Consider the following 14,949-nt stretch of genomic DNA (forward strand, 5'->3'; position numbering starts at 1 on the left):
TTTTCTTGTTTGACACCTTCACCCCTCCTGTATGTTATGACACATATGAAAGGAAGGCCAGCAGAATTTTGTTTCACAGGTGGTAAACAGGTTGGGGTTTTTTCTGTCCTAGAAAGAATCTTAATTTCTCTTCACTACTAAGCTCTAAACCTGACAACATTGAGCAGTAACTATTAGTCTCTGTCCCAAGCATTTCCAACTTTCACATGCATGGTAGAAAGTTCTTATAAAACCTTCTTCCCTAATTTTTATTTTCTGCCTTTACAACAATGAATTGTTGTTGTATTATTGAATTTTTAGGCAATGTTATTCATGTTTCATTTTTTTGGCCTTTTTTTTTTTTAATCTCAGTGGTGCAGCAAACAAAACAGCAATTCTGTGAGTTCAAGCTGTAGCATCAGGAACACAGAGCAGGGTTGAATTTTTAGGCAATGTCATTCATGTTTCATTTTTTTGGCTTTTTTTTTTAAATCTCAGTGTTGCAGCAAACAAAACAGCAATTCTGTGAGTTCAAGCTGTAGCATCAGGAACACAGAGCAGGTCTGCAGAGCCAGGGCAGCATGGTGCAGCACAGACAGAACCTGACCTGTTACAGAAGAGGGAGCAGCTTCTTTGGCTACTAGTAATGACTGAGATCCTTCCTTTTGCATAAACTGTCATAGCAGGAGCTACCATCTCACCTATCCACACCAAACACCAGCTACTGCCTTCCTGTTTCTGCCAGCCTGTTACTCTGATTTGGTAAAGTCAGGGGGGGTTTTGATGCAAATCCAGCAACTTTTGCATACAGCTTTACCTAACCTGTATTTTCAAAGGCTCAGTTGTGCTTGGTTGTAACCCTTTTCTCTTCTACAAACTAGGACAGGAGTAGTTACTGCAGCTCCTGTTTCAATATGCTTGCAGTCACTCCATGGTCAGTCAGGGCACAAGTACAAAGGATTCAGGTTTGCTGCAACCTTTTTACCACCAATGCAGAAATAAAGCCATTTATTTTTGATAAAATTGTAATTAGTGCAATACATCTTAAAAACAGAAGAATGAAATGAAAGTATTTACACATAACTTAAGCAACAAAACCAATTGTGGTCTGAGGTCATTTTAGTACTTTTTAAAGTAAAAGTAAGGCAAATAAAAAACATTTCAGTGTTCTTTATCCAAACAAATCAAACTCAAAAATCAACGATTGTCTACACATACTGTTAAAAAGTACATGACTTTCCAGACAAGCTCAGACATTTCACAGCAGGAAAGAAAAATCCAGGGTTACAGAATTGTTCTTTTCTTAAGTAACACGTAGATATTTTCAGAAGGGTGACAGGCTTCCATTTCTTCTGGCTGAGAGACTCTCAGTGGATTGCATTTCACCTAGGCAGGCAGAACTTTCTTCATCATCATGAAAACTGTCATATGTGCTCAGCAAAGTGCCATTTGCTGCTCTATCATCCTTCCGCAGAGAGAGGGGCAGGTTTGCTAGGGTGAAGTTAACATCTTTGAAGGCATGCAATAAAAAGATCCCCACAATAATAGTCAGGAAGCCACTGAAGGTGCCAATAATGTCATCAGCCGCCATGTGTTGCCATTCCTTGAAAAGGATGGCAGAACAAGTTAAAACAGATGTTGTGAAGATTACATAATATATTGGAGTCACTATTGAAGTGTTGAATATATCCAGAGCCCTGTTTAAATAGTTGATCTGCGTGCTCACACAGACAGTAAGGCTTAGCAGCAGAATCCAAGACAATGGATGTTTCAGCACTGGTTTTCCTGCAAAAAGTTCCTTTATAGCAATGCCCAGACCTTTGACACAGGAGACTGATAAGGCTCCAATTACAGAGCAAATTGTTATGTACACGAGAATGTTGGTCTGTCCATGGCGAGGTCCCACCACACATATTAGAATTAAAGACACAATGACAACGAGCGTCGCGAACACCACAAAACCTGTGGTTGGAGGAAAAAAAAATCTTGTTATTTATAGACACTAAGGGACACACTTGTTACTTATGGACTCTATTTATCAGAAGCAGGGGTATTTATCTTAGGGGTGCAGGGAAAACACTCATTAACAATGGGATCAACTCAGCTTAAACAGAAGAGTTCAGGATGTTTCTCATTATTCCTCCAGCATCACAGTTTAGATGATTTTAGAGTAAGCAAGCCAAAACAAAGGTTGTACCTCAGGCATGCTGTATTACCTCTACCAGTCTATTGGCACGACTACTACAGGATTAGGTTGCTAAACTGCCTTACCCCAGACTCACTGAGGTGTAGATGCCACTGGACACAGGCCTGAGTCTGAACTGAGTCTTTTTTAGGAGATACGTTTTGGCAGGTGGCTGTATTCAGCAGCAGGTTTCCAATGATCAGGTCATTCATTAAGAACAACTTTTTAATCTCTGTGCTTGATATTTCCTCATGTTTAATAGGAGAATTGCCTTTGTATAAATAGTATTTTGCAGATGTGCATTTGTGAGTGCCTCAACTTCCACACAGGCATAGCAGCTCATCTGTAGGACTTGACTTCTCAGCAGACACCACAACACCTACCTTTTCATTTTAAGGACAGCTCAAAATTGGGCTTAGAGATGACACACTTCAATCAAAATTTATAGAAGTTTTGTTTATCCACCTGTGCTGCTGCATTTGTTCAAACTGTCACCTCAGTTGCCATAAAGGCACTTTATTCAAGGCCAGACAAGTTCATCTTGCCATTGTGCAAAGTTCTCTATGGAATTATGTTACGAAATTCAAATCTCTACTTCATTTGGGCATGTCTACATGAAGCAGACACAGGCCATCTTCCTGGAACTTGAACAGAATGAAACTATAAATGAAGCAGTAATCAAACTATAAAATGAAGAAATGATGGGCTGTGTATAGCTCAAGCCAGCATTTTTCTTACCTGGATCACCTAGTTTGTGTGACATTTCATCCAAAGTTTCTACTTCTTCCTCTTGTGGAGCATGAATTACCATCACAGTTGATCCCAGTATACTTAACAAACATCCTATTTTTCCATGTAAATTAAGTTTTTCATTTAAAAAGAAGGATGACAGAATGGCACTAAGAAATAAAAAAGGCACCAACAACAAACATGGGATTAGTAATATTCATTTGCTCATCAAGTTACAAGTTGTTTTGACTGTACAAGTCACTTGCATACACAATCTGCAGTTTAAAAATAGCATTTTTTATCTTGAGATACTTGCTGTGGACAGAACTACCTGTTAGTATTTGGCATCTCTGCCCAGAACCCCTTTTTTATGTTGTCTGCCAAAAAAATGCTATATCTAAGAACCTGCAAAAATAATTTTACAAATACAAAAATCTTACTTAGGAATGAAAATACTGCTCTGCTGTGACCCTCATGTTTTTGAAATGCAGAAGACAATAGCTTTTTCCAGAGATGGACATGTAGATGCATTGCTAGAACCCTTTCATATCATAGCCACTACGTATTTGGAGAAACTTAAAACTTACTCCTGACGTTTATAAGCACTCTATTTGAAGAGTGCATGTTTTACAGCATAGTTCAGTGACATATTTCTAAAGAAATCATTTACTTTTCTGTCTCAAGTCACACTGCTTTCTGTTAGTGTTTCTTACCTTACAAGAACACTGAGAGCTCCTAGAGGAGTCACTAACGTAGCTGGTGCAAAAGCATAGGCAGCAAAGTTCGCTACTTCTCCAGCTCCCACTGCAGAGGAACAGCAATTCAAACCCAGGAGTTAGGCTGTCTCATGCAACAAACCTCTGAACAGGGCAAGTAAATGTCCAGTGTTCATGTAGACACAAACATGCAGCAAGGGAACGATGCAAAATTCTAATGACAGCATTCAGCTAACAGTACTAGCAGAACACAGCCCTGCCCCTCATCCCCACTATTAAATTTTAAAAGCAGGCTGTGGAACTACATACAACAGGTATTAGAATTAATTCTATCAAATCAGAAGGTGTTTTATTTTAGTGTCTGTGCTGTAGCTCCCCAGCCTGCCAGCTTGACTCATGAAGTTCTGCATGGAGAAATCTGCAACAGCAGGATATAGCACAGCACATACAGTAAGCCATAGTTACCTGAATACAGACAGCAAGTTGAGAGTTCAAGCAATGAAAAAAATTAAGAAAAACAGGCATAATCCCAAAATATGCTTCCCTTCAAGAAATCCTATATGTCTAAGCACTTCTCTGCTAAGACAAAAACCAGAATGCATATGGGTAGCAAAGACATACAAAACCTATGTCTGCCTAGTTCCACTGCACGAAGAGGGCAGTTACATTAAAGGAAGAGCTTCTGGTGTGAGAGAAGTTACATTAAAATCTGAACCGCATCCATCAAATCACCAGGTAACATTACCATGTATTGCAGAAACTCAGTCTTGTTCCCTTTTTTGTAACCATGCTGCCATCTGTGGCATAGTTATTTATTAAAATTATATAATGCAGATTGTATTTTTGACACTTAGATGAATAATTTTTGATACTTACTTGAAAGAAGTCCAGCCCACCACAGCCATTCCTTAAGGTATGCATGACCACCTTGACCTAAAATTGAAAGAACATTGGCTATTCCACTAAAAACATTGACACCCTGTCACTTGTAACACTGCCATGACATAAAATAATTTTTGCAACCCATGCCCTTAAAAACACGAGCAGTCTTTTGATACGTAGGCTCTCTAGGTAAAAGGGTTGAAATCAAAGCGTCTCCAGTTTCTGATGTGCCTGTGCCTCCTACAACCAGTTATTTTATTTGTGTTAGAAATGGCACTGATGATCATATCTGCATTACCCTGAGCAACAGTTCTTTCAAATCACTGAAATTACATGAAAAGCCAAGTTATGTGTCTCTTACTAAGATTTCTGCTGATTTTCAGAAATTGTGCATGGTTTATATGTGATTGATTGCATGTGCAAGCATCACATTTTCTCATTCCAAACCCATTCCAAATTCCAGGCATGAATTATGTATCTCAAGATCAACCATCTTTTAGAAGCAAAAATGACAGGTATGGAAAAAAAATATTCAGAGTCAACCTTCTGAATCATCTGAGGATGCTGCAACTATCCTACCTAAATTTATCTTCTCTCAATTTAAAACCATTGCCCCTTGTCCTGTCAGCAGAGGCCCTGGTCAAAACCAAACCCAAAACCAAATCTCATCTCTCTTTTTCATAAGCCCCCTTTAGTTACTGGAAGGTGCTATAAGGTGTCCCTTTTCTTCTCTAAGCTTAACAATCCCAACTCTGTCAGCCTATCCTCAGAAGTGTTCTGTCCCTTTGATCATTCTTATGGCCCTCCTCTGGACTTGCTCCAACAGGTCCATGTCCTTCCCACGCTGGGGATCCTGGAGCTGGATGCAGCATTGCAGGTGAGGTCTCACCAGAGCAGAGCAGAGCAGCAGAATCCCCTCCCTTGCCCTGCTGGTCACACTTGATTTGGACATACTTGGCTTTCGAGGCTGTGAGTGCACGTTGCTGGGTCACGTCCAGCCTCTCACGTACCAGCATCTCCAAGCCCTTTTGGGCAGGGCTGCTGTCCATCTGTCCATCCCCCAGCCTGTGCTGATACCAGAGGTTGCCCTGACCCAGATGCACCACCTTGCTCTGGTTCTGGTTGAACCTCGTGAGGTTTGCACAGACCACTCCCCAAGGCCATCCAGGTCCCTCTGGATGCCACTTCCTTTGCTCTAGAGCATCAACTGCCCCTCTCAGCTCAGTGTGGTTCCACAACCGTGCTGCCAGCGCACTCGGCCAATGCCACTGTCTGTATCACTGATGAGGATATTTAATAGCATTGCTTCCAGTATGAACCCTTGAGGTGCACTACTCATCACACTCAGTTACTACACGTGACTGTCAGTTTTCTAAAACAATCTTTTGACACCCAAACACGGTTAAAACTCTCTTACATTCACTCATTCAGGAGCACAGACATAGTTAAGAGTGCTGCTTGCAATTTGCAAGTACAATTTAGACTTAACTGACAAACAAAGGAATCCTTTGACAAGTGTCCCCAAAGGGCATTATGTATGCATTAAATAGCATGTGTCACACACGGAGTTAAGGGTATCTGACACCCTGAGAAAAAACACACCAGCTCTATGTTTTAGGTTTCATACACATGTAACAAAAACCCAAGAAAGTCAAAACAAGATCATTAGTTTAATGAACTAATGAACAGAAGTAATCTTCTGTTAAACAGCAAAACCTAAACATCAGCAAATTATTAAAAGATGTATGTACTCACCTGCTCTCATGGAGCCTTTCCTGGCTAACCGGAGAAGACCTTTCTTTTTCAGGATGAAACTTCCTCCAATGAAAATGCTGGAACTCATAGCCAACACCAGACCAATACAGAAGTCATACTTCCCACGAGTTTGGCTCATCTCGTAAACTACTGAACACCGTCACATTGATCAACAAGGCTCAGAACTTCTGATACTCAACAGTAAATGATGCAACACTGAAACACGAGCAAAATATACACATTAAACTAAGCTGGTAGAAAAGGAAAATCCTCAACAGCTCATGTGACTGGTTCTCCTGCAAGTGGCTTCTGCAAAGAGTGGTTAACAAAAAAAAAAGCATTCCGAAGCATGTATAAGCTTGCACTAAGGATGAGTAACTAACAAGTCTGAATACAGAGAAGGAAGCATTTCTGAGCTGGCATATAAAAACTGAAACCCAAACAAACAAAAATTCCTTGAGAAACTTTAGGGACATTTTACAAATATGTAGTTTATTTTTCTTTTCATTGAGTACGCAAATCTGTGTCTGGCACACCATGATACTGAACAAAAAATTACTTACATTGAAATCAGTCTGTAATAGAGTTTGAGAACAGTCGCAGCAGCATTTCTTCCATATAAACTCCCTAGAAAAATGAAAGAGAGTATTAGAAGGATCTTTGATCATATAGCCATTTTCTTAATACAAACAAACCTCACATGCATGCACATGCAATTACTCTTTAACAGGAAAAACTGGCAAGAAATAAATCTTTTGTTATATTATCTTACACAGTTTCCCATACTTGTATGAAGCACCTTTCAATATTACTTTTCCCTGTACTTTTATGCTTTCAACTTTGGTTAATTTGCTATACCTCTAGGAAAACCTAACAGAGAGCTATTGGTAGGTCAGCATTAAAACTGAGCACAGATCCTCTTACTTGCAACCAGTTAGGCTGTGGAAAAGTAAAGGAAAACAATAAGCACTCAACACAGCACTACTCAAAATGCTGCATGAGCCACAGTTCAAAATTCTCAAATCTACTTCCCTTAATACTTGCACAGTAATTTTTAAGATCTTATTTTGTGGGAGAAAGTAAGTAAATTATCTACAATAGAGTGCTTTCACTTCCTATAAACTTTTAAAAATAAACTAGACTCTTGCATGACACAAAACCACCTAAGAAAAATGAAACCAAGAAAGACAAACCATCAGTGCATGAGACAGACCAAACCCAGCCACCTCACCAACTACATAAAATATCATCCTGGTTTTAAATTCAAACATGATTTTCAGTCCCTTGAAGAAGTTTTTAATGCAAGGAAAAGACATAAGACTTTTGTGGCTGTTCTCTCCACCATCTGTTGTAGCAGGTGTAAGGCACTCTGTTCAGGTAACTGAGCTTATAATGTTCTTCCAACTCCAGCTGGTGCAAAATGTGACACTGGTATAGCATCACTTGGGGGAGGAGGGGCTGGTTTTGCTAAACTTTACCAGTTTTTTCAACAGTTACCTATATTATTAATGGGATTATTTTTACTGGTGCAGCTTTTTACTAAAATAGAACTCTCCATACTGGCAAAGCCACTTCTTTTTTTTTTTTCCCTTTTCTTCCCTCTCTGACTTGCATACCTTCACCTACACTGACAGAGGAAAAGAGCATCAGTTACTCCCATCCTGACACCTTCCACCCACTGCATACCAGAGACAAGGGAAAAGCACAGGCTGCTTTTCTTTGCAGCAGAGGAAGAATTTGATTGCAGAAGAATGAAGAACCTTGTGTGCTCACAGGTAATTTTATGAATTTAGACTTGAAAAGGATGTTACACTTCAAAACTAGTATTTCTACTTTCCCCTAAGTCTCAAATACGCTGAAGTGCCCTGTCAACCACTTTGTTAACCTTGTAAATTACTCAAATCTCAACCACTTACATTACATAAATTCAGATAAATTACTGCTAGCTCTTCCCATCATATTTATTTGTCCTCACAGACATAGCCAGTCCCATTTCTGCTTTGGCTGGACTGCCTTATTTCCACCTAAGGCTTATTCAGATGTCTACAGTTGCAGACACATCACACAGCCATGATGGATCCAGCCTCCTTCTGAAGAGATCTGGTTCCCTCTGTATACAGCAGATATAATCTGCATGTGAAGAACTGACATGTGGAAGGTCAAAGCAGTACCAGGCACTGGAAGTTTTACACTTTAGGAAATCAGGACTTTAATTTTAACCTTAAGACTTAGTAAAAGAAGAACTAATGCATGCTTATAAATATAATCAAGAAAAATTATCTATGGGCATGAGAAAATGCCATGAAATGAGCAGTTTCTGGAATAAATAACGCCTCTCATGTTTCTGCCCTGGGACATGCCAAAGCTGTTGCATTCCAGCAGCCAGGGCCACTACTAGGTTATAAACAGAGAAAAGCCAGAAAATGTAGGAGTTAAATAAAGCTGGCAGTCATGCAGTGCTGCAAAGGTTCTCTAATCAAGTTCACAGCTGATTTTAACACACAGAACACTTCTACACTCAAGACCAGCATGTCATGGAGGCGTACTAGTTTCCTGCTCTGACTTCAGAGAAGCAAAGAAGGGCTGAGACTCTCCTATTCGCAGAAGCTACAACATCTACCATGCCTCCAAGAGCCACTCATCAATGGATTGCCTGTGGATCTGCTGGTGTCATGAGTCATAACTCTCAGTGTGCAACAGTGCAATGACAGACCACACAGGGAACTGGGTTTGAAGGTTATCAGACACGGATCGATGCAGAAACTCGGAATGCAAAAAAAAAAACTGCGGGAGATAAGCAAATCCAGATTAGCCATACAGTAGTTTTTTTTCTTATTTTCAAGATGTACCCAAATGTATCATAAATGCTAGCAAGATACAGACTCTCTGGTCTAAAACACAGGTTAGCACTTTGCCTCTTGGCTCAGAAGTCGTTTTCTCTCAAAAGCAGCACAAACACAGTGCTCCAAAGATGTTACATTTATTGCAGCAAGTGACCTCTCTAAATATTCAGAAACATTAAAAGTGGTGTAATGAGAAGAAGTAATATATTACATTTAAGAGAAGATAAGCATAAGTAAGAATATGGGAGTTACCAGCCAAAGAAAATTAGTATCACTTCCACAAGCTGTACATTGTATGGAAGCAATAATTAGAGCTGGGAAAGGCAGACATGGTGCATTGTTCCAACTTTGCTTACTTGGCCACAAGCCCTCTAGAGTTAAGTAGACAGTCTTAAAAGACCTACGAGAAATAATCTAAATATACACTACATTATTCAAATTCAAGAATCTTTTTTAAAACCTGCTCTTTTCAACTATGATCAGGATGATGCCATTAAGGAAAAAAAATGACCTTAAAAGGCCATTTACTTCAACCCTATGCCATGTACTACATAATTCACTGCTGCTCCTCATTATAGATAATTCAGCCAAACTTCTCCCACAAAATTCTTGCAAAGGAAACTTCAAAAACGTGGCAGCCATGCTTTGATGCCATTTGATGGAACTCTCATTATCTGATCATCTTCACTTTTACTACCAAATCCCACTGCTGGAAAAAGATACAAGTCCCTTTATCTTTGAATCCACATATCAACATTACCCTGCAGGTGTCTCCTGCTGTGCCACCCTCTGGGTTCTTTCCCAAAAGCCTTTTTCAAGTGCAATTTCCAAAGCTGTATATAGTAATTTGGCTTGAGTTATTATCACTTCTGCAATAAGTGGTAGACTGTAATTCTTTTTAAATGTCCAAACCAGGTGGGTTTTTTAGCCCTTTTTCTGCAGTCACCTACTGTTGAGTCATTTTCAACTTCTCTATTGGTACAACCTCCTGCACTTGTACAGCAAATTACTCCTGCCTGGGTGAAATATCTTCCATTTACTCCTATTAAAAAACATCTCTTTTTTTAGAAATGTTTCCTGAAAACATTAAACCAAGATTACACACTAGCAATCCTTCCCTGCCCAATGTTATTGATTATTTCTTTGTCTTTTGAGCCAGATCAATAACATTAAACAGCCAAAGATTCAGACATGATGGAAGGTTTTTGAACAAAAGCCTGCTTTGACAAGACAGTAATACTCTAGGTACAGCCATTCTGCACCTTTTGAACTGTTCTATGGTATTTTACTGTTTAAGTTACATGTTTCTAACATTGGAATCAAGCACCTATTTAATGCCTTTCTAGCCATAAAGCTTGTCAGGGAAGAAAAGGTGGTTGAATCAATAAGATGCTTTAAAAAATACACATTGACTATTATGTGTCATGTTGGCTATTATGTGTTCCCTTCTTCCTTTCCATAAGCATAAATCTACATGAAACAAACATTCCCTAAGAAAACAGAAATCCAAACGTTTGGTGATGAGCCTGTAGACAGCTCATTATACATACCAATTTTGTTCCAAAATCCAGAGGCATTCACTTCTTAAGTATTTCGAAGTTAGGTTTCTAAAACAGAAATCAAAAATAGCATTAACTGGCATGTTAAGAATTTGGCAAAAAAATTATGTCCATTATTTCAAGACAATTTAATTTTCATGCATGACACACAAGACCATGTCCAATCTATGCTTTAAAAAGGAAGAGGATTTTTGTTTCAGAAACACTTGCGTAACAAATCAGTGTGATTTTAGATTTTATATTCCTTAGATACAGCTTGCCTGAAGCCGCAGTTATTTCATCCTTTTGCTTTTCACTTCACAAATCAAAGAAACTAACCTGTGATCTAAGTTATTCTTTAGAAGGTACCATATTAAAGTTGAACTGAAATGTTTTCCTAATTCTTTCAGTCTCATTCTGTAACTAAAGTGCTAAGGCACTTTTATTGCAAGATAACTAATATCAAGTTGTAATTATTTGCTTTGATATGGTGAGTTTTCAGGGGATGTTTATACAGAATTACAGAAGACACTGAGTTGAAAGGAGCCCACAAGGATCATCAAGTACAGCTGCTGGCCCTGCACAGGACATTCCCAGGAAACCCTCCACGTGCCTGAACACACACACGTTTAAACTCTGTCAGGCTGCTGCTGTTCCAGTGCCAACCACCCTCTGGGTGAGGATCATTGTCCTAATATCCAACCCAAACCTTCCCTGACACAGCTTCAGGCCATTCCCTTGGGTCCTGTCACTGGTCACCAGAGAGAAGAGACCAGTGCCTGTCCCCCTGCTTCCCCTCACCAGGAAGCTGTAGACCCTGATGAGGTCTCCCCTGAGCTCCTCTTCTCCAGGCTGCACAGACCAAGTGGCCTCAGCTGCTCCTCGCCCAGCTTCCCCTCTACCCCCTTCACCACCTCTGCAGCCCTCCTTTGGATACACAGAATGATGGGGCAGTGGGGAGTATGAACACAGAAATGTTCTCAGTAAGATTACTAAAAGCCCCCAAATATACCTAATTACTAAATCCAAGCCTTCCTCAGTCAGATTCCATCCACGCACAAACATATCTTTTAAACAGAGGTACAGAGAGAACATGGAAGGACAGACACAACAGAGTATTAGGTTAAAAGAGTTCAAACCTTAGTCATGTGCACCTTTAAAAGGCCAAGATGGAAGCACACAGTACCTACAGATCCTGTACACACTGTTTAGGATACAATACGTTCAATTTTGTACTGCACATTCTCCCCAATACAGGATAAAGTTTTCCAGCTCTGTCAAAGTTAAAAACAGCCTAAACTTATACACATAATTATTTACATATTACGCACAGGGAAACTAAAATCATATTTATGTTATATATATATGCATATATATAATGTTAGAGGCACTATCACATGCTCAGAAAGCAAAACATACCTTAACTATCCTACAGTTGTCTATTTTAAAAGGTTTAGATAAACTATGGGGAAAATTAATACTTTACAGTAGATTTCTATTTATAAAGCAAAAGCAACAATCACTTCATCTTATGAACCTAGGAGGAAACAAAATCCACATAAAAAACCTATTCTTTGCATGTGCTACTTGTAGTTATTCTATAAAAAACTGACCTTTAATTAAAGCACTTTCACATAAAGATAAAAAGTATCTTCACTATAACAGTGTTATTCATTAACTGAATACAAACCACAGGCAGTGCTTTATAACTGATACTGCATTGACTGTTTTCATGGAAAGCTATCAAAATAGACTCAAGGTTAGACTTGCCTCATCTTTGCTGTACCTGGCACATGAGTTCCACTCTTGTGGGAGGAATAACCAGCACAGGGCCACTGAAGTTCCACCTTTGGTATTTAATATGGGCAGTTTCAAATTTAAGATAATCCAGGAAGTTAAAGTCCAATCTATACATTAGTCACAGCTACTCTTTTGACACAACTGATAACCTGTTATAACCTGCTTTCTTGTTTGACAGGATTTTATCATCAGAATTAAGTACTTTAACAAAAGCAGAACTAGTGTGACACTGAATTCTAAATACAATACCAACGAAACCTTACGGAATAATTTTCTATTGATGAAGCTGTTGCCTTCCAGGGGGAAAAGCCCTAACTGAATACAAGGAGGCACATCAAAGGCATTAAGATAGAACCACAAAGACTTACATTTATCACATTTTCAGTAAAAACAATGTTAAAGACATTGCAGTGAAACAGAGAAAGTTGACTGCTTGAAAAAGATTGGGGGGAAAAAACAGGGACGAAGGACTTAGATCCAGGCAGTATCTTCACTCTGAATCACAGAATCAGCTAGGCTGGAAAAGACAGAGTCACACCTATAACCCAACCACCACTATGCCAGCAGACCTTGGCACTAAGTGCCACGTCCATCCACAGCTCCAAGGACAGTGACTCCAGCAGGTATCTCCCTGGTCAACCACTCCAACATCTCATCACCCTGCCTACGAAGAAATTCCTCCTAATGTCCAATCTAAACCTCCCCATGTCAGCTTAAGACTACAATGAATTACAACGCAAAGCTACGACTACTTTCTCCACGTCTAAATGAGGCACCAGGGCTCTGAAGTTCTGAAGGTGCTCTGGAAGCAGGCTGCACAAGACTCAGCCTGGGATAACTCAGCCCTGGACCAAAGTGAAGACAAACCAGTTTAGCTCCCTGCTTAAGGACACGCACACGCCAGAACGGGGCACAGCGGCTCCGGAGCACGGGCAGACCCGGAGCCGCTGGAAACCTCTGCCCGCGGGGAGAACCCCGCAAACAGCCCGATTTAGAGCTTTTAATCTCGGCCTTCTCGGACCGAAGCACAAGTTTCCACTACGGAGAAAGCACCCTTGGGCTTGCCCAGCCAGAGGCGAGGCCCGGAGCCCCGCGCCCATCTCGCTCTCACCGCAGCGCCCGGCACCGAGGGCCTGGCGCCGAGCGCTCCGCGGGGAAGGAGCCCCGCCTGCCGCCTCCCCCCGCGGGGCCGGCCGGGCCCTCTCCCCGCCGTTACCTGAGGTCACGGCCCCTCTCACATGCCCGCCGGGAGCGGCGAACCAAGAGGAGACGGGGGCGGGGGAGGTCGGAGCGGGCGGTGGGAGGGGCCGGTGCCCGTCCGCTCCAGCGCCATGAGGGGACGGGACGGGACGGGACGGGACGGGGCGGAGCCCACCAACGGCGGCGCAAGGCGAGGCGGTGTCCCGGGCCCGTACGCCCCCTCCGCTCCGCGGTTCCGGCAGCGGCTGCCGGAAGGGGCGCGGCCCGGCCCCGAGCCCCGCCCGCCGCGGGTCACATTCCCCTTGGCGCAGCCCCGCCTTCCCCGGGCCGGGCCGGCGGCGGGTCCCCGCTCCGGGCTGTGTGCGCTCCGGGCTCGCTGTGCTCGCTGCGGCCGCCCTGCTGCCGGCGTCGGTCACTGCCGCGGCCCGGCCCTGCCAGCATCCGCGATGCGGCGATTTTTCACTCACAGAAAATCGTAAAATCACGGAATGGTTTCGGTCGGAAGGGGACCTTGAAGATCATCCTGTTTCAACCCACCTTGCCGTGGACAGGGACACCTTCGACTAGACCAGCTCGCTCAAAGCCCCTTCCAGTCTTATCATTACCACTTCCAGAGATGAGACATCCACAACTCTGGGCAACCTGTTTCAGCTCCTCTTCACCCTCACAGTATGGAATTTTTCCTAATATCTAATCTAAAACATAGCTTCTGTCACTTTGATACCATTCCCTCCTGCACTGTCACTACATAAACAATCTTGCCCCATCTTTCCTAAAAGTTTCCTTCAGGTACTGGAAGGCTGCAATTAGGTCACCTCGAAGCCTTCTCTTGTGCAGGCTGAAATAAACACAAGCAAGGGAGAGAGACACTTTACTGAGCCAGGTAAAGGGAATGGTTAATGAATCAATTTAATCCTGGTCATCCACTCTCAGCATGTGCTTTACCCAAACTGCTTTAATCTCATACAAAATAAATGGATAAATACCGTTAGACAAATATTTGTCCTCACACACAAGGAGTCTTTGAAAGCCATAACTTCAGGCTCAGAGGGTTCTTTGGTTTCTTCATGACTATCTCTGAGTATGCTTTACACAGCTGCCTTGTAACATTAAGTCTGAACAACCAACACTGCCAAAATACCTGTGGTATCTCCACGTGGAAGATGCAGCTCTTTAAACTCAAAACAGTTTTGTCACATCCCTTAGTGACAGCAGTTCCTATTTTTTCAGTCTTCTCAGGACTTGTGTTGACATTATCCCAGTCTGCACAAGCAGCTGCTTCATTTTTGCAACACCCGGAAAGACCTGGAAACAAAACCAGT

General features: G+C 41.6%; 1 protein-coding gene across 1 annotated transcript; it reads right to left on the reverse strand.

Annotated features, from left to right (window-relative positions):
* Positions 1–986: 986 nt before the first annotated feature.
* On the reverse strand, positions 987–13,785 carry NIPA2 (NIPA magnesium transporter 2). The gene is made up of 8 exons (XM_041422086.1): positions 13,644–13,785; positions 10,640–10,696; positions 6,810–6,873; positions 6,247–6,462; positions 4,486–4,542; positions 3,607–3,697; positions 2,903–3,063; positions 987–1,941 (listed from the first exon to the last, which is right to left on the reverse strand). Exons 4-8 carry the CDS (start codon positions 6,383–6,385, stop codon positions 1,304–1,306), a joined length of 1,086 nt encoding a protein of 361 aa, XP_041278020.1. The 5' UTR covers positions 6,386–6,462; positions 6,810–6,873; positions 10,640–10,696; positions 13,644–13,785; the 3' UTR covers positions 987–1,303.
* Between the last annotated feature and the right edge of the window lie 1,164 nt (positions 13,786–14,949).

Source organism: Onychostruthus taczanowskii, unplaced genomic scaffold (assembly GCF_017590055.1).
Source record: "Onychostruthus taczanowskii isolate IOZ18803 unplaced genomic scaffold, ASM1759005v1 scaffold71, whole genome shotgun sequence".
Lineage (NCBI taxonomy): Eukaryota > Metazoa > Chordata > Aves > Passeriformes > Passeridae > Onychostruthus > Onychostruthus taczanowskii.